The sequence below is a fragment of the Gossypium arboreum genome, chromosome 10, assembly GCF_025698485.1.
Source record: "Gossypium arboreum isolate Shixiya-1 chromosome 10, ASM2569848v2, whole genome shotgun sequence".
Taxonomy (NCBI): domain Eukaryota; kingdom Viridiplantae; phylum Streptophyta; class Magnoliopsida; order Malvales; family Malvaceae; genus Gossypium; species Gossypium arboreum.
In genome coordinates, this window is record NC_069079.1 from 39,613,576 (window position 1) to 39,640,229 (window position 26,654).

General features: G+C 37.6%; 1 protein-coding gene and 1 non-coding gene across 2 annotated transcripts; both read left to right on the forward strand.

Annotated features, from left to right (window-relative positions):
* Window positions 1-10,869: 10,869 nt before the first annotated feature.
* Window positions 10,870-10,975, forward strand: LOC128283080 (small nucleolar RNA R71). Its single transcript, XR_008273422.1, has one exon. It is a non-coding gene; the product is annotated as a small nucleolar RNA R71 (small nucleolar RNA).
* A 4,829-nt stretch (window positions 10,976-15,804) lies between these two features.
* On the forward strand, window positions 15,805-17,223 carry LOC128282038 (uncharacterized). Its single transcript, XM_053020258.1, has 3 exons — window positions 15,805-16,103; window positions 16,188-16,665; window positions 17,023-17,223. The coding sequence occupies exons 1-3, from the start codon at window positions 15,805-15,807 to the stop codon at window positions 17,221-17,223; spliced, it is 978 nt and encodes a 325-aa protein (XP_052876218.1).
* The last annotated feature ends 9,431 nt before the right edge of the window (window positions 17,224-26,654 follow it).

Genomic DNA, 26,654 nt, shown 5'->3' on the forward strand with positions numbered 1-26,654 from the left:
GGTAAATACCGTTCCCATGAACCACTAAACTCAAGGATGCAACATCTCAACATATCCTCGAGTATTTGAATTATCCGTTCGGATTGACCATCGGTTTGGGGATGAAAAGCGGTGCTAAAATGCAGCTTGGTACCCAAAGCATCTTGCAATTTCTTCCAAAATCGCGACGTAAATCTTGGGTCTCTATCCGACACGATAGAAATAGGCACCCGTGTAATCTCACAACCGAGAAACGTACAATTCCGCTAATTTGTCCATTGAAAAATCCGTGCGTCGCGGGGATAAAGTGAGCCGACTTAGTTAGTCTATCGACAACGACCCAAATCGCATCCTTCTTACTCATCGACAATGGCGGTCCGGATACAAAGTCCATTGTGACTCGATCCCATTTCCATTCGGGTATCATGATCGGTGAAGTAATCCCGATGGCACTTGATGTTCCGCTTTCACTTGTTGACATATCGAGACACCTTGAAACAAATTCGAAATGTCTCGTTTCATACAAGCCACCAAAATTGGCGTTTGGTCATTGTACATTTTAGTACTACCCGGTGGATTGACATTCGACTACAATGGGCTTCATTTAGAATTATCGAAATAAGTTCAATTCTTTGGAACACACGACGACTTCGAACCTCAAACAATCGTCATCATCAATTTGAAACTCGATTCCTTGTTCGTAACACACTCACCTGCCCGTTTTGCAAGCAACTCCTCATCAACTTTCGAGCTTCCGAATTTGATGAGCCAACAATGGTTTGGCCTTCAATTCGGCTACTAACACATTGTCGGGTAGAATAGACAAGTGTACATTCATCGTCATAAAGCAAATAGTGATTTCGGCTTAAGGCATCCGCAACCACATTAGCCCTTCCCGGTGATAATCAATGACGAGCTCATAATCCTTTAACAACTCGAGCCATCGCCTTTGTCGCAGTTCAAGTCTCTTTGGGTCATCAAATATTTGAGACTTTGTGATCCGAATACACATGGCACTTCTCACCAAATAAGTAATGTCGCCATATCTTTAAGGCGAATACGATGGCAGCCAATTCGAGATCATGGGTCGGATAATTTTTCTCATGTGGCTTTAGTTGCCTCGACGCATAGGCCACAACTCGCCCTTCTTGCATCAATACGCAACCCAACCCAAGTAGGGATGCGTCACTATAAATGACAAACTCTTTGCCCGATTCGGGTTGCACTAGAATTGGGGCTTCAGTCAAATAAGCTTTCAGTTGATCGAAACTTTTCTGACATTTCTCCGTCCATTCAAACTTAACATCCTTTTGGAGTAGCTTTGTCATTGGCGTGGCTATTGTCGAGAAACCTTTACAAATCGTCGGTAATAACCGCAAGCCCCAAAAAGCTCCTAACTTTGGTAACATTCCTTGGTGGTTTCCAATCGACTATGGCGAAATTTTGTTCGGGTCCACCGACACCGATCACGGACACCACGTGCCCCAAAAGCTAACCTCTTTCAACCAAAATTCACATTCTTGAACTTTGCGTATAATCGCTTATCTCGTAAGATTTGCAACACTAGCCTCGGTGTTCAAGATGCTCGGTTTCATCTCTCGAATAGACCGAATGTCATCGATAAATACAACTACGAACCGATCCAAGTATGGCCTGAAAATTCTATTCATTAAATCCATAAACACCGAGGGCATTAGTGAGCCCAAACGGCATCACCAAGAATTCGTAGTGACCATACCTCGTTCTAAAAGCGGTTTTGGGTATGTCCGATTCTCGGACCCTCAACCGATAGTACCCGACCTCAAATCTATCTTTGAAAACACCGAGGCTCCCTTTAATTGATCAAACAAATCGTCAATTCGTGGCAATGGATATTTATTCTTTATCGTCACTTTATTGAGTTGACGATAGTCGATGCACAACCTCATGGTTCCGTCCTTCTTCTTCACAAACAATACAAAGCGCCCATGGAGAAAAACTCGGTCGAGCGAAACCTCTATCCGTCGGTTCTTGCAATTGAACCTTCAATTCCTTTAATTCCGTTAATGCCATACGATACGGGGCTATTGAAATCGGCGTAGTACCGGTACAACCGATGCGAATTCCACTTCTCGAACCGGTGGCAATCCGGTAACTCCTCGGGAAAAACATCCGAATACTCACAAACCACTGGTACCGATTCGAGTTTCCTTTCCGTCTCTTTACTTCCAAACACATACGCAAGGTATGTTTCACACCCTTTTCACATACCTCCGGCGGTCATAGAAGATATTATCATTGGCGCTCCTTTTAAATCGATGAGACTCGACTCGGACTACCTCATTATTTGTACTCCTCAAATCAATGGTTTTCCTTTGCGATCCACCATCGCATCATGTACTGATCACCAATCCATACCAAGAATAACATCAATTCATTAAATGGTAAAAGCATCGGATCGGTAGGAAAACAGATTCTCGAATTATTAGGGGCATCTCTTGCACACTTTATCAACGAGTACGTATTGACCCAAAGGGTTTGACACTCGAATTACGAACTCGATGAGACTCAACAGTAGAGTCTTCTTGGATGCTAAAGTTTCACATACATATGAATGAGTAGAGCCGGGTCAATCAATGCAATCACACTAGTATCAAAGAGAGTAAAAGTACCAGTGATAACGTCAGGGGAGGATGCCTCCTCTCGTGCGCGGATGGCATATGCTCTAGCAGGAGCTCGGGTCTCGGATCGAACAGCCGTGTCGGTGGCTCCCCTCGATTACCGCCCTACCTCCTGAAACCCTCGGGGTCTACCTCTAGTCGTCGCCCCACTAGATCTCGCACCTTGCATCTTATTCTTCTCATCTAGCTCCGTGCAATCCCTAATGAAGTGGTCCTTCGAACCGCATCCATAACAGGCCCTATTAACAGACTTACCCCAACATTCACCTAGGTGTCGTCTTCCACATTGGGGGCATTCGGTCTCTCTTGACGATTATTGCCCACACTAGCTATCAAGTAGCTCGAGTCCGTCGCTGGTCGGGTTCTAATGGAAATTCCCGATCGTCCTCGACTTCTTGGTGTCCTCCACGAACCTCTTTATAGCCGAGAACGGAGCTTTACTCGTCGATCTTTTACGGTAATCTCTTGCTTCAAATTCAGCCTTCTTCTTCTCCTTCCCAAGTTCTTCCGCCTTGCGTGCTCGTTCGACTAGTGTCACGAACTCCTTTATCTCCAAAATTCCCACTAGTAACTTTAACTCTTCATTCAATCCTTCTTCAAATCTTTTGCACATCGCAACCTCATCAGCCACACACTCCGAGCATACCGACTAAGTCTTACGAACTCATGTTCAGTATTCGAGATCTGATCATCCGGCCTTGCTTGAGTTCCAAGAATTCCTTACGCTTCGATCGATGAACTGTTGACTAATGTATTTCTTTCAAATTGGATTGGAAGAAATCCCAAGTAACTCGTTCATTTGGGACTATGGAAATTAAAGTCCTCCACCAATAGTAAGTGAGTCTCGCAACAAGGATATAGCACACTTAAGACATTCGTCGGTGTGCATGACATTCATCTAACACTCTAATGGTGTTATCGAGCGAACTCGGCCTTTTCGGCATCATCAAGAACTATGGCCTTGAACTCCTCGGCCCACGCTTCCTAATCAAGTCCACAGTGGTTTACTCAGCCTCACGGATCGATGAATCGGAGGCATTGCGGGCTCTTGGGGTGGAGTGTTTAAATTCGGGAATGGTTGGACAGCCGGGTTGGTTCGGGCATATTATGCGACCCACTCATTCATCATAGTGAAGAAGGCTTGTTTCGCCTTCATTTTGATTATTCGCGGATGATGAGGCTCAACAGCGGTGTCCCTTGCGCAGAGCAGCCGCTACACTTTCAACGTCATCCGCCAAGGGTCTCTCTACCGGGTTCCATCGCTAATTAAAACAAAAATTTCAACCGTCGAAGTCATCACATTATTAAGCACTATCAATTTGGCATGTATAGCTAGACTCACACGCTATGGTAGTCCTAGAACCGACTAAACCATAGCTCGATACCAATAAAATTGTAACACCCTAACTCGTGACCGACGCGGTGTCGGACACGAGGGTTAACGAGACAAATCCTCTTAAAGTACCGACCAATTTGGCATTTCTGGACAGGCTGGAAAACTGCGTCACCGTTGCCTTAAAATCCTATCTCGAGTTCCAAAACTCGGAAACTGGTTTCGTAAATTTTCCTGAATTTAGACTCATATATCCATCCATGGATTTATTTTTAGAATTTTGGTTGGGCCAATTGGTACAGTTTATTAGTTAAAGTCACCCATGTTACAGGGATCGACTGCTCTGACCTCCGCACGTTACAACTTGAATATCTTTCTGTACAGGGCTTTAATACTGGTGCCGTTTGTTTCTAATGAAACTAGACTCAAAATGGAATCTGTACATATAAGGCATGACTCCTAATTCTTTCTGGATAATTTATGGTAAATTTTCAAAGTCACGACAGGGGACCCAGAAATCGTTCTGGCCCTGTCTCACGAGAACTTTAATATCTCCCAGTATACTGCTCATATGGTCGTTTCGTTTCGTCCATATAAAATAGATTCATCAAGGATCAGTTCCATAATTTACTCACTATTTAATTCTACTTATACTATTTTTAGTGATTTTTCAATCTCATCTCACTGCTGCTGTCCGCAACAGTTACTGCAGTAGACTATGCCAATTTCATGAATTTTTCCTTGGCCTTAATCATCCATCATACATGACACAAATTATGGCCACCTTAACAAAATTTGAGTTTCTAAGACTCGTGGCTATAGGTTCTAGCATCCCACTCGACGACCACATAGGCCATTTTCACATGGCTTAAAGTTTACAATCCCACAAATCGACAAAATATAATAGCCTATACATGCCAAATGTTCTTCAACAACAAAAAAAGTAATACCACAAGATTTCAGCCGGTGTGATGACTTCAACGACGGTTCGAGCACACAACAATGACGAGACCCAGTGACCTAAAATGGGTGACAAGAAAACACTGAGTGAGTTTACAACTCAGTAAGTCATAAGCATTCGTCAATCCATCGATAAAATTACTACTACATGTACAACAAATGAAACTAGGTACTCGTCCATATCGAATCCATACCATAATACCTCGAACCTTTCGGTCCAATCTCGTACCAATTCATACATCCACATTTCATATTCTACACAACAAGATAATCAAGCATTTTTTACACATTAACTCATTTTCCAGCACAACCATACAATTTCAATCATCACATAGATTTAAGGCTTACCAATTCAACCCCAAGCATGGACGTATTTTCTATTCATCATGAGCTCGAGGTACTTACCCGATCCGCTGTCCGTGATCAACTCGATAATATCGCACACTCAGTGCCAATAGTGATGCAAAAGCATATAATAAGTCCGCACACTTAGTGCTATATAATCAGCTCGCACACATAGTGCTATATAATCAAATTCGCACACTTAGTGCTGTACAAATTTTAAATCCGACACTTAGTGCCAATCTTGTCACCGTGTCCATTTATACCCGCACACTTAGTGCCAAGACCAATACGTTATGCATTTTACTACCTTTATACATTCAACAATGGCATCATTCCATACACATACATTTCCACTTACACATCAATTCATTAAACACAATTGCATATATATATTATGATCATTTAAATCAATGCCAAATATATGCTTTATGACTTACCTTATATTGGATGAAACGATTTCCAATCGACTACTCGATTATCTTTCCTTTGCCTTTGCTTGATTCTCCACCTCTAGCTTCTTGAGCTAAATTTAACAAATAAATTGGTTTTATCATTTGAGCATCGGAAGAGGAATTCAAGATGCCTAGCCAATATATAAATATCTACTCATTAGGCATCAAAGTCGCATATGTACAAAATCATGAATCGAACTCAACACCTTAGTTAGTATTCCTCTTAGCGAATTTTCTAAGCCAAGAATAGGCATCAATATGCTTGCCTCTAACCGAATGCATGCACACCAATTTCCCCTCATGTGGCGAATATGCATGCCCATGTTGAGGCCGATTATGCACTTAATACCACACAAAAACAGCATGCATTTTACTAACTAACGATTACATATTGTAGCTCAATACACATCTCTCATGTACTACATAACCGAAAACATCATCCCAAGCAAATATATACCTTGAAATAGTATATATGTCATACCAATTCATCATGTGCAAACACATATTCAAAGCTCAAATCTTACCTACCATGCAACATGCATGAATCATACTTGTGGATATACCATGACCGAATACATCACAACACCATCATTTTGGTCATGATTAAGCAAAGAACTTAATGTCTCACTCAAAATACTAAAAGAAAGTCCAAGAGCCATCAATCCCCATCACATACACCATTAACAAGCTTCATATTTAACATGCAATGGCATTAACACAAAATCCACCTTGGCCAAATACCATTTCCATGGCATAACAAGGATTTGAACCATGGCTAACATGCACATCAAGTTAGCAACCAAAACAAGCATGAATCTCATGACACAACCTCAAACATACCTTAATCTTGATGCAAGTATAGCCAAATCTCCTTCTAGTTCTCTTCTAAACCAAGCATGAAGCAAAAATCCTCCCTTTTTCCTTAGTATTTTCGGCCAAAGAAGAGAAAATGGATGAACAAAATTTTTCTTTTCTCTTCCACAATGCACGGCAAGGGGGGTTTCACTCACACACACACATTTTTTTCTTTCTTTATTACCCATACTCATTTGTTTATTGTTTCTCCCTAGTGCACCAACAAAACATGTTTCATGACATGTTTAGCCCATGATTCCTTGTCATGGCGGCCACTTCATGTTAAGGGGAAATTTGACATGCAAATCCTTATTTTTGCATGCATTATCAACTAGTCATCCCACATTTCCCCATCATACTTTCAATGTTTACTACTAGGCCCTTTCTAGTGAAATTCACATTTATAACTCTAAATCGAAACATCAAAAATGTCACACATGAATTAACACATATTATAGGCATCAAAATAAATTATAAATTATTTTTATGCCTCAGTTTTGTGGTCCCGAAACCACATCCCGACTAGGGTCAATTTTGGGATGTCACAAATGGTGCCTGAGTGGAAATGGGACAAGATTGCCATGGATTTTGTAACCGGTTTGCCTTTGACTCCTAAAAAGAAGGATGCTGTCTGGGTAGTGGTTGATAGATTAACAAAGTCAGCCCACTTTATACCAGTACATACCGATTACTCACTTGATAAATTAGCCGAATTATATATTGCTAAAATTGTGAGGTTGAACGGAGTACCTATGTCTATAATATCAGATAGAGATCAGAGATTTACCTCGAGATTTTGGAAAAAGTTACAAGAAGCTTTGGGTACAAAATTGAACTTTAGTACCGCGTTTCATCCACAAACAGATGGCCAGTCGGAAAGAGTAATCCAGGTACTCGAGGATATGCTTAGATGTTGTGTCTTAGAATTTGGAGGTAGTTGGGAGAAATATCTATCTTTGATTGAATTTTCCTACAATAACAGCTTATCGATCAAGTATACAAATGGCACCATCTGAAGCCTTGTATGGTCGTAAGTGTCGGACTCCTTTATATTGGACCGAACTTAGTGAGAAAGCAGATTCACTGAGTTGATCTAGTTAAAGAAACGAGAAAATAAAAGTAATTCGAGATTGCTTGAAAGTCGCTTCAGATCGACAAAAGTCATATCTGATTCAAAAAGAAAAGAGATTGAATTTCGGTGGGTGATAAAGTGTTTTAAAGGTGTCACCATGGAAAAAGATTACGAGATTTAGCGAAAAGGCAAGTTGAGTCCGCGTTTTATTGGGCCGTCTGAGATTCTTGAGAGGATTGGACCAAAGGCATATCGGTTGGCCTTACTGGTAGAGTTAGAAAGAATTCATAACGTGTTTCATGTATCAATGTTGCGATGTTATCGTTCGATCCTTCACATGTGATTTCTCCAACGAAATTGAGATTCAATAGGATATGACCTATGAGGAGGAAACAATAAAGATTTTGGCTCGAGAAATTAAGCAGTTAAGAAATAAAAGTATAGCCTTAGTGAAAGTATTGTGGCACGACATGGGATAGAAGAGGCTACGTGGGAACCCGAGGAAGCTATGAGGAAGCAAGACGAACCTCTTTCTGGGTAAGATTTTCGGGGCGAAAATCTCTAAATGGGGAGAATTGTGATAACCCGAATTAGGGCTTAATCAGAATAGTGGTTTCATGACCACAAATCTGAGATAGAAGTAATTATTTTATAATTATTTTGGGGTTTATGATATGATTTCATGATTTCGTGAAAATTTCGTGATGAAATTCTGTGCATTGCGCGCTTAAGTTGAGATTAGGGACTAAATCGAATAAATTGTAAAACTTCGTGTTTTAGAAGTTTTAGTATGAAATTGCTTTGGGATATTAACTAGGAGGTCTTAAATAGCAATTTGACCCATTCTTAACTTATGGACAAAAGTTGGACATGGAGGAATTTTTTGAAAGTTTAGTAGTAAGGGCATTTTGGTCATTTGTATATTAAATGAAATAAAATGGGAAAAATAACACAAAATTGGTTATCATCTTCATTAGTTGCTGCCGAAAATTGCTCTCCTCCATAGCTAGGGTTTCTTCAACTTTCAAGCTTCATAATCAAGAAAGGCGTGGAATCGACCTCGAACGGGGGAAGGAGAAAGTTTTGGACTAAATTGCAAAATTCCCATATTTTGCACCGAGGTAAGTTTGTATGTAAATAATACATTAATTTCATTTACGTTCTTATATTTCAGCCTATTATATATATACTAGCTGATGTTGAAGTATAAATCGACTATTGGAAGAATGGAAATAAGTAATAGAGAGAGATCCGGTTGAACATTGGAAAGATCGAATAAAATAGAGGGAGCGTAGCTAGGTCACATGTATGGTGCCGAGTTCACATCATGTGTACAAGAAAGCTACGAGATACTATGTAGTAGCTAGGTCACATGTGTGATACGGGATGTATCCCATGTAGACAAGAGAGCTACGTAAGAGATAAATGTAGCTAGGTCGCATGCGTGATTCCAAGTGAAGGACACCATGTAGACAAGAGAGCTACAAGACAAATCAGCTAGGTCGTATGAGTGGTACTAAGTGTTCACCATGTGTACAAGAGAGCCGAACTAAATGAAATATGATGGTGGGGCTGTGTACTGAAACCATCAAGTATCGAGGATTAATATGAATTGTTCAACGGGATGGTTTTGTGGTGACATTGTAGTCATGGACCTACACTTGTGATGTATGAAATGTGGTGAAAATGATTTGTGGTATATATATATGTAAGTTAAAATGAGGTTAGTATAAAGAATGTGTGAAAGAGTGAAATTAGCATTAAAACTGTTTTGGACAGTAGCAGTGATGTGATTTTGAAAATTCACTAAAAATAGAGGAAATTTAATTAGAGGTTGAATGAGATGTTAAATTAAATCTTAATGAGTCTATTTTCATATAAAAGAAACAGAGCAAGCAAAGGAATTCTATATTTTGAGATAATTACAATTGTGTGTGACTTGATCAGGATGACTATGTGATCCCCTGTTCCAACTTTGAAAAATAATTAAAAATTGTACAAAACAAATTAAGAAATATAGTTTATATGCCTAAATTTCTTATTGAGTCTAATTTTAAATGAAATAGGTTTCATGGTTATTTGAATTGTGTACTGAGATAAATTCAATTCGTAGTGAACAGAGGTCAGATCAGTTGAGCTGTGTAATAGGGGAAACTTTAACTAATAAACTGTACTAATTGGCTGAACCAAAAATTCTAGAAAAAAAGTAGTAAGAATTTTTATGAGTCTAGATTCAGGGAAATTTTACGGATTTGAATTTCTAGTTTCGTAACTCGAGTTATGATTTATTTAGTGATCATGATGCAGGAGGGACATCTTGATCAAATTGGAGTAAACAGTAAAATTAAAAATATGATATAATTGAGTTATGTTGTAAACATATTAGATTCCTTATTTGTTATTTATATACTTACTTACTTAGCTATAAGCTTACTTTATTTTCTCTCCTTTGTCTTATAGTGTCATCCAGCTAGCACAGAAGTTAGAGATCGTAGAAGATCCGCCTGCACTATCAATATTCTTGGTATCTGACTCAACATTTTGAAATATGGCATGTATAGCAGACTTAGTTATTTTGTTACGTGTCATAATTGTCTAGGTTTAAATTACTACTTATAGTATCAAACTTATCATTTTGTACGAAGCCTTTGAAATTGGTTTGTATTGTTAATGGCATATGTTATAATGATCCATGATCAAATTGCACGCCATATTTTTTATTGGGTTTTATTTAATAGTATATACTATAATTTGTTAATACCTCGTACCCTGTTTTGGCGACGGATACGGGTAAGGGGTGTTACATTATGTACAATGGACTTTGGGACTGTTTGATTTTAATTTTAGATTTTGAACTGTTGATTATGGATTTCATAAACTGCAACGTAAGTAAGTACAATTTTCCTAAAATAAATAGAGATTTTTTGTAAATGAAACAGTTTTCAAATGTTATTTGGGTTTCAAAAGCTTTCGCGTAAAAGTAATGTTTTAAGACAAATCGATTAGAACACGATTTCCCGAACTAAGTAAAAGTTAATAATGGGAGAGATTGTAAGGACAATGCGTTTTCAAAAACACTCTCATGTGACATCGCCAGATCCGGCCATAATGTCCAGGCCAGGTTTGGGGTGTTACACTGCTACTCTGTTTAGGCCTGATCTTGTGTTCATGTCCAATCCATTATAAAACACCTACAATCGTATCCACTCAAGAAATCTGTGGTGCGGGCATTTCTGTTTCAATGTTTTGAAACGTTCCCAAGCCTCATAGAAACTTTCTCCTTCCATATGTCTGAAAATAATAATCTCTCTTCTCAATTGAACCACTTTACTGATAGGGAAAAACTTTTGTAAGAACTTTCCAGCGAGTTCATCCCATTTCATGATAGGTCCTGGTGCCTATGAGTCTAACCAAGAAAATGTGTTATCAATAAAAAAAAAGGGAACAACCGAAGATGAATAGCATCATTAGTGACCCCATTATACTTAAAAGTATCACAAAGTTGAAGAAATCGTTTCAATTGTTGATTCAGATCCTCTGTCATCATGCTCATAAATTGCAGATTATTTTGGATCATCTGAATCATTTCTGGCCTTATAATACTTTCCTTGACTGTCTTTAAACTTGGTAGTTCGTAACTGTAATAGCCCGATTTCAGGGCTAGTTAGAATAGTGATTTTGAAACCACTAAACCGAGGTCAAGAGAATTATTTTAAATATCATTTCATGTATTGTAGCATGCTTAGATAAGTACATGAAAATATTGGTGAATTAATTTTAGCGATTGCTTGCTTAATTGTGAAAAAAAGACTAAATCGCTTAAAGTGCAAAGGTCCTATTTTGTTAGATAAGAGTGTCAATTAGATAAAGAACCTAAATTGGGGGCCTTAAAGAGAAATTAGACCCTTAGAGAATAGGGTGGCTGGCCATAGGGGGACAAATTGATGGGAAAGTCAAAATTAGGTGGTGTTTTGGTCACCAATTGTTGACTAGTTTTAAATAAAAAAAAAAGGCTTTATCTTTTTATTTTTTCTTCCTCAATCGATTTTCATCTTCAAAAGAGGAGATTTTGAGAGCTCAAAATATCAGCCATTAACATCTCTTATAAGTAAGTCATTAATAAGATTATTCTTGATGATTTTTGTGTTTTTGGACTCCTTATAACATAAGCTTCCTATGAAGGGGATTATTTTACAAAATGGTTGAGAGATTAGGGTATTACCATGAGAGCATATGTGTAGTTTTCTGAAATTTTATAGAAGAATATAAGTATTAGATGTGTAATAAACAACTTTTATGAAGGGATTTTTCATGAAAACCCTAATAGGGACTATATTGCATAAGTATGAAATTTGTTGATAAATGTGAGAAATAATGGAAATTTTGGGTTGCTTCTAGTATAAAAAGTAATCAGCGAGGCTTATAATATGAAGAAATTTCATAAAAATTGATTTTTGAGCATAGGGGGTAAAATGGTCATTTTGTGAAAGTCTGGGAGCCCGAAGAGATCATGAAAAGCCAATACCCAAACCTTTTTACTGGTAAGATTTTCGAGGACGAAAATCCCTAAAGGAGGGAATAATTGTAACAGCCCGATTTTGGGGCCAATTGGAATAGTGATTTCGAAACCACTAAACCGAGGTCTAGGGAATTATTTTAAATATCATTTTATGTATTGTAGCATGATTAGATAAGTACATGAAAATTTTGGTGAATTAATTTTAGCTATTGCTTGCCTAATTGTGAAAAAAAACTAAATCGCTTAAAGTGCAAAGGTCCTATTTTGTTAGATACGAATGTCAATTAGCTAAAGAACCTAAATTGGGGGCCTTAAAGAGCAATTAGACCCTTAGAGAATAAGGTGGTGGGCCATAGGGGGGAAAAATTGATGAGAAAGTCAAAATTAGGTGGTCTTTTGGTCATCAAATTTTGACTAGTTTTAAATAAAATAAAACAAAAAAAGCCTTCAACTTTTTATTTCTTCTTCTTCAACAGATTTTCATCTTCAAAAGGGGGATTTTGAGAGCTCAAAATATCAGCCATTAACATCTCTTACAAGTAAGTCATTTATAAGGTTATGCTTGATGATTTTTGTGTTTATGGACTCCTTGTAACATAAGCTTCCTATGAAGGGGATTATTTTGCAAAATGGTTGAGAGATTAGGGTATTGCCATGAAAGCATATGTGTAGTTTTCTGAAATTTTATGGAAGAATATGAGTATTAGATGTGTAATAAACAACTTTTATGAAGGGATTTTTCATGAAAACCCTAATAGGGACTATTTTGCATAAGTTGGAAATTTGTTGATAAATGTGAGAAATAATGGAAATTTTGGATTGCTTCAAGTATAAAAAGTAATAAGCTAGGCTTATAATATGAAGAAATTTGATAAAAATTGATTTTTGAGCATAGGGTAAAATGGTCATTTTGTGAAAGTCTAAAGGCAAAATAGTCATTTTGCCCAATTATGAATTTTGGGCTTCTAAATTGATATGCTGATGAAATAAATGAATTTTATTAATTTAGATCAAGAGAAACATGATTCAGGTCTTGATCGGGGTAAGAACAAAGTTTACGAGGATTAAGCTCGTCATCATCATTTTGTATCGAGGTAAGTACATATGTAAATAATGTGTTATTGAAGCTTACTTTGGTATATTTTAATAATATACAAGTGTAATTAGCTTATTGTTGTTATGTATCTAAATTCTAATTGTTTCCATGAATGTTTAAATGACATGTTATGCGAGTAAATTACAATGTGAGCAAATGCGATACTATTTGATTAGATATGAAGCCCCGTTGAACCTTAGACATAGCATAGGATACAAAGGGACATGTTATGAAAATTATGTGGTTTGAACTTATAAGTTGGGTCTGAGTTCATGAGAAAAATGCTATAGGTAACGTGGGTCCTGGTACTGACTTTGTGTACAGACCCGTGTGTGGCTCAATGAGCATACGTTACATGATAGCTATGAACTGACTTGATAAAAGGCCCGTGATTAGCTCAAATGTGAGCGTTTCATAGCACTAGGTATCCCTGATTTCTTATATGGCATTTAGATACAAATTCTTCACGTATCCATATGTATTTTGAGAGTTCAACTGATAACCCGAAGATTTAGTTGGTAAATATTTTGATGAGGTATGTATACCGAACTCATGGATAGGACCTGAGTACAGAACTAGGTGTATTAAGTATACATGAATGAAAAGAAGAGTAAGATAGAGACGTTATGTGATTTCCATCTTTTAAGCATGACAAGCTACCGTTGGATGAATATGATTTTCTTATAATTACACTTTATTTGCATATATGTACTTACTAAGCTCCCACGCTTACTCTCCTTTCTTTTCTTTCCTTATAGTGCCACCAAGCTAGCATCTGGGTTTCATTGGAATCAAAAGCTTCGATCACACTATCACTCAAGACCTTGGTATAGCTAGTTTCATTGTTTTGTTTTCTGGCATGTATAGGGACTCGAGTCTTTGTTTAGTGTTTTTTTAGTTAGCCATAATATGTTGGCTCATATGATGAATATGATACTCATTTTGTATAAGGCCATGGATGATGGTCAATACTCATTTTGATTTATAAATAATAGATGATATTTTCATGGATGAGTAAATTGCATAAATGAATTGTTGTCCATTATGGTTATTTTGGCTATGTGATGTGCCCTTATGTTAGTATAAAGTGATTTTTGTAGAGGTTACATAAGTAAGGGTGACAAAAAGGCTTGGTAAATAGCCTTATTTTGTCCACACGGGTAGGTACACGGGCGTGTGTGACATAGGGTTCACCCCATGTTCGTGTGATATGGCCTTGTGTCCCCTGCACGTAAGAATTGCAAATTAGTATTCATGGTAGTATACAAACGGGCAGAGACACGGCCGTGTGTCTCAGCAGCGTGAAGGGTATGACCTAGTCCATGGGCGTGTGCCTTCGTTGTATGGCCCTTAAGAATTGTTAATGTCAGAAACAGAATATCCGAGTTTTTGGACACAGGATAGGACACAGGCGTGTCATGGCCGTGTGAAGGACACGGGCCAGAGACACGAGTGTGTTCCAGGTCGTGTAAAAACCCTTGTAGGTGTGCACTTAGAATTAATTCCACACGGGTATAAGACACGGGCGTGTCCCTGTATTGCTTAGGCTGTTTGAGCCACACGGGCCAATAGCAAGACCATGTTGAAATGTCACACGAGCGAGTTGGCCCTCTCACACGGGCGTGTGCCCGTATGTTAAGAGTTATTTTTAGAGTTCTTTAAAGGACTCAGATTGTTTCTGAATGGGTTCCAATGGATGTTCTAGGCTTGGTATGCTCTTATTAAGAAGTTTATAAATAAAATTGAAAAAGTTTAATTTGACCATGTTTTGGTGTTATGAAAATGTCTATATGCATAAGTTTAAGTTAGGTAATGCCTCATATTTCGACCCGGAGTGGGGTACGGGTGTGGGGTGTTACATTTAATGGTATCAGAGCTACGATTTAGTCAGTTCTCAGACTAACGTAGCGTTTGTACGAGTCTAGCTATACATGCTATAAATAAATTGTGATAGAGTGACGACTCCTGATCTTTTAAATTTTTTTTATATAGTAATGCATCCCGATCGAATATGGCGGATAACGTAGAAAGTAATGCGCTGACCCCCACCAAATGGGCGATGCCATCCGATAATCGACCTCCCACGGTTAGTCAGGGAGGAGAAGAAGGGGCTCGAGAGGCCTTTCTCCATATGATAAATGAGTGGTACACAGAATTTGTCTGAACGAACCTGAATACTCAACCCTCTCCACCCCCACCTATCCCTCAACCTGTCCCCGTAGTACCCCAGGGTATAGACCTTGAGAAGCGAAATAGACCTCTAGTGGATAAGATCCGGAAGCATGGAGCCGAGGAGTTTTGTGCTAATAAAGATGGTGACCCTGGAAAGGCAGAATTCTGGCTTGAGAATACCATCAGGATATTCGATGAATTATCTTGCACTTCTGAAGAATGCTTGAAGTGTGCTATATCCTTATTGAGGGACTCTGCATACTACTGGTGGAAGACGTTAGTTTTGATGGTGCCTCAGGAAAGGGTAACATGGGAATTCTTCCAAGAGGAATTCTGGAAGAAATACATCAGTAAAAGATTTATGGATCAAAAGCGTAAGGAATTCTTTGACTTGAAACATGGCCGCATTACGGTCACTGAATATGAAAGAGAGTTCGTCCGGCTTAGTAAGTACGCTCAGGAGTGTGTATCCTTCGAGGCCAAGATGTGTAGAAGGTTCGAAGATGGACTTAATGAGGACATTAGACTGTCATTGGGTGTCCTTGAGTTGAAAGAGTTCATAGTACTCGTTGATCGGGCCTTTAAAGTTGAGGAATTAATCAAGGGAAAGAAGAAAACTAAAGCAAAAACTAGAGATGTAAGGAAGAGACATGCGAGCAAGTCATTTCCATTACAGTTTAAGAAATCCCGAGATGCCAACTCTTGTTCTTATGCATCAGCTGGACATTCGTACTGAGATCGTAGGAAACAAGATTTGGATTTTAAGTCTCAGGCTACATCAGTGGCTAACGTGGACAATGTCAGATCTTCCAAACTTGAATGCCAGCATTTTGGTCGAAATCTTTTCGGCAAGTGTAGAATGAACGATGGATCCTATTTTCGATGTGGTTCTCAAGACCACTTTATTAAAGATTGCCCTGAAATGACTGATAAAGAGAAATTTCAGAGTACAAGGCCAAGTGGCATCAATTTTAAAGGAAAACCTCAGAAGAATGTTAGAGTTGGGGCTGGTAGCATGAATGTGACGAGAGACACTACCGTAAAGTCTAAAGCTAGAGCTCCGGCTAGAACCTATGCCATACGTGCACGTGAAGATGCATCTTCTCCTGATGTGATCACCAATACATTCTCTCTCTATGATAATACTGTTATTGCTTTGGTTGACCCTGGTTCTACTTATTCGTATGTGTGCATGAAGTTGGTGTTGAGCACGAATATGCCTGTTGAGTCTACGGAATTTATGATTAAAGTGTCAAACCTATTAGGCAAACATGTGATAGTCGATAAAGTATGTAAGAAATGTCCTTTAGTAGTTAAAGGTCATTGTTTTCCAGCCGATTTGATACTATTACCATTCGATGACTTTGATGTCATATTGGGTTTGGACTGGTTGACATTGCATGAAGCTGTAGTAAATTGTAGACAAAAGGCTATTAAATTAAAATGTGAAAATGGTGAAACCCTTTGGGTTGAATCAGGTGAGCCAGGGAACTTGCCTATAGTGATATCCTCCATGTCTACCTAGAAGTGTTTGAGGAAAGGATGTGAAGCTTTTTTGGCTTTTGTAATGAATACTAAGGAATCGGAGTTGAAGGTTGACTCAGTATCGGTTGTAAGTGAATATGTGGATTTATTCCTTGAAGAATTGCCAGGGTTACCCCCTAATAGAGATGTTAAATTTGGTATAGAGCTAATGCTAGGGACCACACCTATTTCGGTTGCTCCGTATCGGATAGCCCCGATTGAGCTGAAAGAACTAAAGTCACAGTTGCTAGAATGATCGAAAAGGGTTTTGTGAGACCAAGCTTTTCACTGTGGGGTGCTCCGGTGTTATTTGTGAAAAAGAAAGATGGATCTTTGAAGTTTTGCATAGATTACCAATAGTTAAATAAGAGGACGATCAAGAACAAATACCCGTTTCTGTGAATTGACGACTTGTTTGACCAACTGAAGGGAGCAGCATGGTTTTCTAAGATAGACTTGAGATCTGGCTACTATCAACTACGAGTTAAAGAAGCAGATGTGCCTAAGTCTGCTTTTAGAATGTGGTATGGCCACTATGAATTTCTTATCATGCCTTTCGGCTTAACAAATGCTTTCGCCGTGTTTATGGATTGAACGAATAGAGTATTTTGACCATATCTAGATAAGTTTGTAGTTGTATTCATTGATGACATCCTGATATACTCTAGATGCAGGGTAGAACATGCCGAACACTTGAGAACCATTTTGTAGACTCTGAGAAACAATCAATTGTATGCCAAATTTAGTAAAAGTGAGTTTTGGCTTAGAGAATTCGGCTTTTTGGCCCACATTGTTTCGAGTGATGGTATTAGGGTTGATCCCAGCAAAGTTTCTGCTATTATTGAATGGAAACCACCAAAGAATGTGACTGAAGTTAGGAGTTTTTTAGGGTTGGCCAGTTATTATAGGCGATTTGTAAAAGACTTCTCTATGATTGCGACTGTCATGACAAGGTTTCTTCAAAAAGGAGTTAAGTTTGAATGGTCAGATAAGTGTCAACAGAGTTTCAAGAAGTTGAAGATGTTGTTGACTGAGGCTCCCGTACTAGTACAACCCGAATCAGGAAAAGAGTTCGTGATTTATAGCGATGCTTCTTTGAATGGGTTGGGATGTGTACTTATGCAAGAGGGCAAAGTTTTGGCTTATGCCTCGAGACAATTAAAGCCTCACGAGAAGAACTATTCGACACACGACCTAGAGTTGGCCGCCATAGTATTTGTTCTGAAGATCTGGCGACATTATTTGTTCGGAGAGATATGCCATTTATACTCTGATCATAAAAGTCTTAAGTACTTGATGACCCAAAAGGATTTAAATCTGAGGCCACATAGATGGTTGGAACTATTAAAAGATTATGAGTTGATTATCAATTACCATCCGGGAAAAGCGAACTTGGTCACCAATGCATTAAGTAGAAAATTATTGTTTGCTTTGAGAGCAATGAATTCCTGATTGACCTTGTCAGAGAATGGTTCGGTTCTAGCAGAGCTAGAACCTAGACCGACATTTCTTCAAGAAATTTTTGAGACTCAGAAGAGTGCTAGCGAATTACTTTCCAAGAAAACCCTGTACGAATCAAATGTTGAATCAAATTTTTAGATCGGTTCTGACGGTTGCTTGAGATTCCGAGATAGGATTTGTGTTCCTAAGGACACTGAATTGATTCGGAAGATATTAGATGAGGCACATAGTGGTTTTTTATCAGTACACCCTGGGAGTACGAAAATGTATAACGATTTGAAGAAAATGTATTGGTGGCCGGGAATGAAAAGAGACATTTCAAAGTTCGTTTCCAAGTGTCTTGTGTGTCAGCAAGTGAAGGTTGAACACCAAGTACCTTCGGGTCCACTTCAACCTATCACGGTCTCCGAGTGGAAGTGGGATCGGATTACTATGGATTTCGTGATGGGTTTGCTGGTAACTCCGAAGAAAAAGGATGCTATTTGGGTTATTGTGGATAGTTTAACAAAGTCTGTACATTTTATACCAGTGCGTACCGACTACTCCCTTGAGAGATTGGCTGACTTGTACGTTTCTAAAATTGTGAGACTACACGGGGTGCCCTTGTCAATTATTACAGATGGGGACTCGAGATTTACCTCGAGGTTTTGGAAAAAGTTACAAGAGATATTGGGAAAAAATTTGAGTTTCAGCATGACATTTCAGCCGCAAACCGATAGTCAGTCAAAAAGAGTGATTCAGATCTTAGAAGACATGTTGCAGTTTTGTGTTCTCGAATTCCAAGGTAGTTGGGAAAGGTACTTATCATTGGTTGAATTCGCCTACAATAATAGCTATCAATCGAGTTTGAAGATGGCACCTTATGAGGCTTTATATGGGCGAAAGTGCTGAACGCCCTTATATTGGACCGAGCTCAGAGAGAGTCAGATTCACGGGGTCGATCTAGTTAAGGAGACTGAAGAGAAAGTTAAAGTGATTTGTGACTATTTGAAGGTCACCTCAGATAGGCAAAAATCCTATGCAATTTGAAATGGAAAGAGATCGAATTTCAAGTTGGTGATCGAGTGTTTTTGAAAGTATCCCCATGAAGAAAAGTTCTCAGATTTGGTAGAAGAGGCAAGTTGAGTCCTCGTTTCATAGGGCCCTATGAAGTTACCGAGAGAATAGGACCGGTTGCCTATCGATTTGCCTTACCACTAAAATTGGAAAAGATTCACAACGTGTTTCATGTGTCCATGCAAAGTCGATATAGATCAGGCCCTTCGCATGTGATTGCGCCAACAGAGGTTGAGATTCATCCGGATATGTCCTACGGTGATGAACCTATTAAGATCCTAGCTAGAAAGGTTAAGCAATTGAGAAATAAGAGCGTTCCCCTTGTGATAGTATTATGGCAGCGACATGGGGTTGAAGAGACCACATAGGAGCCCAGAGGACGAAAATCCCTAAAGGGGGGAAGAATTGTAACAGCCTGATTTTAGGGCTAGTTGGAATAATGATTTTGGAACCACTAAACCGAGGTTGAGGGAATTATTTTAAATATCATTTTATGATTGGAGCATGATTAGATAAGTACATGAAAATTTTGGTTATTTAATTTCTGCGATTGCTTATCTGATTGTGAAAAAAGACTAATTCGCTTAAAGTACAAAGGTCTTAGTTTGTTAGATAAGAGTGTCAATTAGCTAAAAAACCTAAATTGGAGGCCTTAAAGAGCAATTATACCCTTAGAGAATAAGGTGGCCGGCCTTAAGGGGGACAAATTGATGGGAAAGTCAAAATTAGGTGGTCTTTTCGTCACCAAATTTTGACTAGTTTTAAATAAAATAAAACAAAAAAAGGCTTCATCTTTTTATTTCTTCTTCTTCAACCGATAACATCTCTTACAAGTAAGTCATTTATAAGGTTATTCTTGATGATTTTTGTGTTTTTGGACTCCTTGTAACATAAGCTTCCTATGAAAGGGATTATTTTGCAAAATGGTTGAGAGATTAGGGTATTTCCATGAGAGCATATGTGTAGTTTTCTGAAATTTTATGGAAGAATATGAGTATTACATGTGTAATAAACAACTTTTATGAAGGGATTTTTCATGAAAACCCTAATAGGGACTATTTTGCATAAGTTGGAAATTTGTTGATAAATGTGAGAAAAAATGGAAATTTTGGATTGCTGAAAGTATAAAAAGTACTTAGCTAGGCTTATAATATGAAGAAATTAGATAAAAATCGATTTTCTAGCATAAGGTAAAATGGTCATTTTGTGAAAGTCTAGGGACAAAATAGTCATTTTGCCCAATAATGAACTTTCGAGCGTCTAAATTGATATGATGATAAAATAAATGAATTTTATTAATTTAGATCAAGAGAAACGTTCGGGTCTTGATCGGGGTAAGAACAAAGTTTACGAGGATTAAGCTTGTCTTCATCATTTTGTATCGAGGTAAGTACATATGTAAATAATGTGTTATTGAAGCTTACTTTGGTATATTTTAATAATATACGTGTGTAATTAACTTATTATTGTTATGTATCTAAATTCTAATTGTTGCCATGAATGTTTAAATGACATGTTATACGAGTAAATTACAATGTGAGCAAATGCGATGCTATTCGATTAGATATGAAACCCCGTTGAACCTTAGACATAGCATAGGATATAAAGGGACATGTTATGAAAATTATATGGTCTGAACTCATGAATTGGGTCTAAGTTCGTGAGATAAATGCTATAGGTAATGTGGGTCCGGGTACTGACTTTGTGTACAGACCCGTGAGTGGCTCAATTAGCATACGTTACATAATAGCTATGGGGTCCAGGTCCTGACTTGATAAAAGGCCCGTGAGTAGCTCAAATGTGAGCATTTCATAGCATGAGGTATCCCTAATTTCTTATATGGAATTTAGACGCAAATTCCTCACGTATCCATATGTATTTCCAGAGTTCAATGGGTAACCTAAAGATTTAGTTAGTAAATATTTTGATGAGGTATGTATACCGAACTCATGGTTAGGACCTGAGTAAAGAATTAGGTGTATTAAGTATACATGAATGAAAAGAAGAGTAAGATAGAGACATTATGTGATTTCTATCTTTTAAGCATGACAAGCTACCGCTGGATGAATATGATTTTCTTATACTTACACTTTATTTGCATATATGTACTTTCTAAGCTCCCACGCTTACCCTCCTTTCTTTTTTGTCCTTATAGTGCCGCCAAGCTAGCATCAGGGATCCAGTGGCATCAAAAGCTTTTATCACACTATCACTCAAGACCTTGGTATAGCTAGTTTCATTGTTTTGTTTTCTGGCATGTATAGGGACTCGAGTCTTTGTTTAGTGTTTTGTTAGTTAGCCATAATGTGTTGGTTCATATGATGAATATGATACTCATTTTGTATAAAGCCATGGATGATGGTCAATACTCATTTTGATTTATAAATAGCAGATGATATTTTCATGGATGAGTAAATTGCATAAATGAATTGTTGTCCATTGTGGTTATTTTGGCTATGTGATGTGCCCTTATGTTAGTATAGAGTGATTTCTGTACAGGTTACATAAGTAAGGGTGACAAAAAGGCTTGGTGAATAGTCTTATTTTGTCCACACAGGTAGGCACACGGGCGTGTGTCTAGGCCTTGTGTGACACACGGTTCACCCCATGGGCGTGTGATATGGCCGTGTGTCCCCTGCACGTAAGAAATGTAAGTTAGTATGCATGGTAGTAAACACACGGGCAGAGACACAACCATGTGTCTCAGCCGTGTGAAGGGCACGGCCTAGCACACGAGCGTGTGCCTTGGCCATGTGACCCTTAAGAATTGCTAATGTCAGAAACAAAATGTCTAAGTTTTTACACATGGGCTACGATATAGGCATGTCATGGCCGTCTGAAGGACACGGGCTAGAGACACGGGCATGTTCTAGGCCATGTAAAAACCCCTGTAGGTGTGCACTTAGAATTAATTCCAAACGGGTATAAGACACGGGCGTGTCCCTGTGTTGCTTAGGCCGTGTGAGACACAGGGGCCAATAGCACGACCATGTTGAAATGTCACACGGGTGTGTTACCCTTCCCACATGGGCGTGTGCCCCTATGTTAAGAGCTATTTTTAGATTTTTAAAAGGAATCGGATTGTTTCCGAATGGGTTCCAATGGATGTTTTGGGCTTGGTATGCTCTTATTAAGGAGTTTATAAATAAAATTGAAAAAGTTTTAATTTGACCATGTTTTGGTGTTATGAAAATGTCTATATGCATAAGTTTAAGTTAGGTACTGCCTCATATTCCGACTCGGCGTGGGGCACGGGTGTGGGGTGTTACAGTAATCTTTTAAAGTTCTCTCGTTACGAGCCATATGCACATTTACGAATAGTTGTGGTGGTGTTAGTGGGTTCCTTAAGGTGTTATCATCAGCATCGCTAAACAATGGATTCTCGTGTGGCACATTATCTACAGCAGGTGGTGGTGGATCTTGCTTCTATTACTGCTGCTATTGCTGTTGGTGATTTCTTCAAATTATTCTCTCTAGATCTGTGACTACTGCAATAGGTGTGTCTCTACTACGAGTCATATACTAAATCCAGAGAGAGGATTATTAGCAATAGTTAAAGAAAATAAAATTGTATCTATAACCAAATATTTCCTATTTATTCTTTCTAAGTGCAAAAATTAAAATCAAACTAGTGACGTTGCCTCCCTGGCAATGGAACCAACAACTTGATCGTCTCTAGATGTACTAACATCTAGAGTGTGAATATTGCAGTAAAAGATATATAAATGAGGCAATATCTGCAAGTATACGGGTGAAGTAGTAATATGGTTACAATGGTGTAAGTGAGTACTCTGAGGATTGTACCCAAGGGAGGCGAGTGCTAGATCAATTTTAAACTAAACATTGAAAGATCTAATTAGTACTTTAGTTTAATTATAGTAAGAAGGTAAAATAAAAGGATTTTTTAGGGTTTTTATAATAATAAAAAAATAAAACAACATAAAGAACAAAAATTCAAGAGATTGAAAAGAATAGAAATAATCGAATCTGATTATGGGTGATTTGCTCACTTCAATAATAGGTATCAACTATTATTTCGGGTTCATCGTCAATCAACTAGTCACTATCCCAACAGGATCTTCTGATCTTCTACTCAAATAATGAGTCGATAAGTATTACTTATCTTCCAACCTTACAATCTAGATCGGTTTGGGGTGAAGGTGTTCACGGATGAGCTATACCAATTTTGAGTTAATTCCCACCTTGATGACTTCCTAAGGTTATTAGGCCTAGGTTTTGTTTTACGTTATTCCTTTCCCATACATCTGATCCGTTGAGTATCCCTACAAAACAGTTAACAGATCATACCTTCACTCACTAATCCCCCATAGAGGGATTAGTTCCTCATGGCCTCCATAACTAATATAAAATAATTATAAAAAGGAAACATGCTCAATAAATTGATAATATAGAGTTTATGAAAGAGCCTGATTGTATTAAGATTGATCGCACAATACAAACCTTTCAAAATAGAACAGGAATGAATGAAAATAAATCTAACCTAAGACTAAATTGAAATTAAAAGACTAATTCTTAGCTAAGTGAATTCTATGCATAACATGTGACAAAAGATCCTATTTATACATTTCATATGGTCATCGTCCTTAACCCTAGGTCAGCTGACATTCTCGAGCTTTGTGTTTGATTGTACGGACCAAAATACCCTTATCTCATGTTTAATTCCCATCCAGAGTCGATGTCGAAGTACACCAGGTCCTGTGTCGGGACATAACAATCAGTGTACTCCTCTTAGGATATTTTTAGGGGTATGTTGCGACACCCTTAGTCTATGTCGGGACATCGAATGTAGTTTCATGATTTCTCCATTATGCTCTCTATGTTGCGACATTAAGTATTCCATATTGTGACATAGCAACTAGTATCGATTTATTACACCTTCTAATGGTCTCCTAGACACTTACAAAGGTCATTAGCTCACCTTTTGGTCTCATTCGGCCCCTAAGGTCAATAAAAGACTCAATTTGTACATTTTATTAACTTAAAAAAAAACTTACGAAAACGTAATTAATACTTAATGAAAATGCTTGCTTTCAAGCTCCTAAAGTGCATAAATTAGTTTAGTCTGCTACACCAAATTACAACATATTAGAATAACACATGCTTTTAACGTTTCTAATGTTAATAATTTCGGGCTATTTTATTTTCTGGCATTTTACAGAAGAAATATATATGTATAGGGCAATGGATCCATCAAAGTATGTAGCATTGTTTCAATGGTTAGAAGGTTGGGATTTTCTTTCCTCATCTCATGATGGCACATTACAAAAGTGCAGAGGTTCCTATGGAAGAGAATGAACAGTTCATGTGCCCAACAAAGAGCTTAATTAGATGTGCCCAACAAAGAGCTTAATTAGGATTCTATGTATACTATTTGTGTATAACTCAACTAAAAACAGATTATAGATTTGAACCAGAGGAGAAAAGAGAAGATGGACGTCCTTGCTTTGTTTAAAAGAAAAGTAAAAGTGACATGTCGAAGAGAAATAGGTGAGAGCAGTGAATCAAAAATAGATGAGATGATATGATAGATGCAAGAAACGGGCCCAGTTCTTCAAGAATTTGCACGAAGAAACAACATGAGAGTTTCAAATTATCTATCGGACATGTTTGGCCTAACGCAAACCTAACAGGAAGAGAAAGAACAGGAAAGTGAAAAGGTAGGAAAAGAGGTAATAGCCTATGAGGAGGAGGAAGAAGATTGAACTGGCTCTTTAATTTTAACACTATAATAGTTTTGCGATAATTTTTATTTGTTACTTTTAGGAGTAGGATTAACAGTAAATTATTATTATTTTATTCTTCTTTTTTAAGTTTTTTATGTAGAACATCACACGAAAGAAACATAATAATTCAAAGCTTTCAACGAAAAATGGAAGGGAGCACCTACCAAGAGATTACAGAACTACCACGATCAATTGAGTAACTTCTTTCCTTATCTTTTCAGGGCTACACATTGAGGAAAATGTTATCTAAAATGCGGGGGGTAACATAGAAAATTTTGTTCTAATTTTTATTCTTCTCTTTTAATTTTTATTATCGATTGTATGCTTGAACTTGTAAAAATACAAGTGATTGGTTAGGAGCATGTATATAGGTTGATTATGTTTATAGTAAATTTTGCATGATAGTAGATGATTTTAAATTTTTTATTATTCGATTACTAAGTTCTATATATTACATTATAAATAAGTATTAAGTAATGAAATGTACCAAATGATATAGAGAATATAGGGAAACAACCATGCAAGTATGTATGATAGATGGTTGAATTTGTGATTGTTTGATTGAGTAAATTTGTAAATATTGTAATACCTAGGGATGATCTAACGCATCTTTGGTATACACCTAGAACAAAAAAGCTAACTCTGTTTATCCATCCTTAGCATCTATTTTTGAGCCATAAAACACTTATTGATGAACCTTCAAACAAAAACCCGAGCCAAAATATCAATTTTTTACTTACCCTTTTTCTTTGGTCCTAAACTACACGATTATAGACGTCTGGCCATATATATTGAGTGTTAAGTAGATACATCAAGGAGGATTTGTACAAATAGAGTGAAATAGGAATAAACAGTGTGATATAGTAATTATAGGTTAGCTAATATGTGCAAAATAAAAAAGAAAAATAAAAAAGAAAATCAAATGAGTAGAAAAAGTACGTGAAAAGTAAAAGCATTTGTGAGTGAGATGTATTTAAAAAAGAAAAAAGGTGACAAAGTCACAAAATAGAAAATCTCATTCATTAGTGCCCAAAAACTCTTGAGCTAGTCATAGCTGCTATACTATGTTATGACTTCCTATATAAAGAAATAAAAGAGGTGAGAGAAGGAAAAATAAGGCGTTGAGCGAGTCAAGGTCACTAAGGGGGGAATAGGGAACAACATGATGTGCCAAACTATTTTCGTGCTTGAAACTATTTTGATGCTTACTGTTCTTGAATTCCATACTTGTCCTAAGCCTCAAAACATTACAAGTCGAAAAGTTCTATGTGATCTAGGTAGACTTATTTATGAATTGACGTCATATTAAACAATTGCATTTTTGACTGTTTGCATCCTGCTAGGATACCTATATAATTTATTGATAGAGCATATGTTTGAAAACCTTAATGTTTGTATACCTCATAATATACTAAACTTAGGTGTT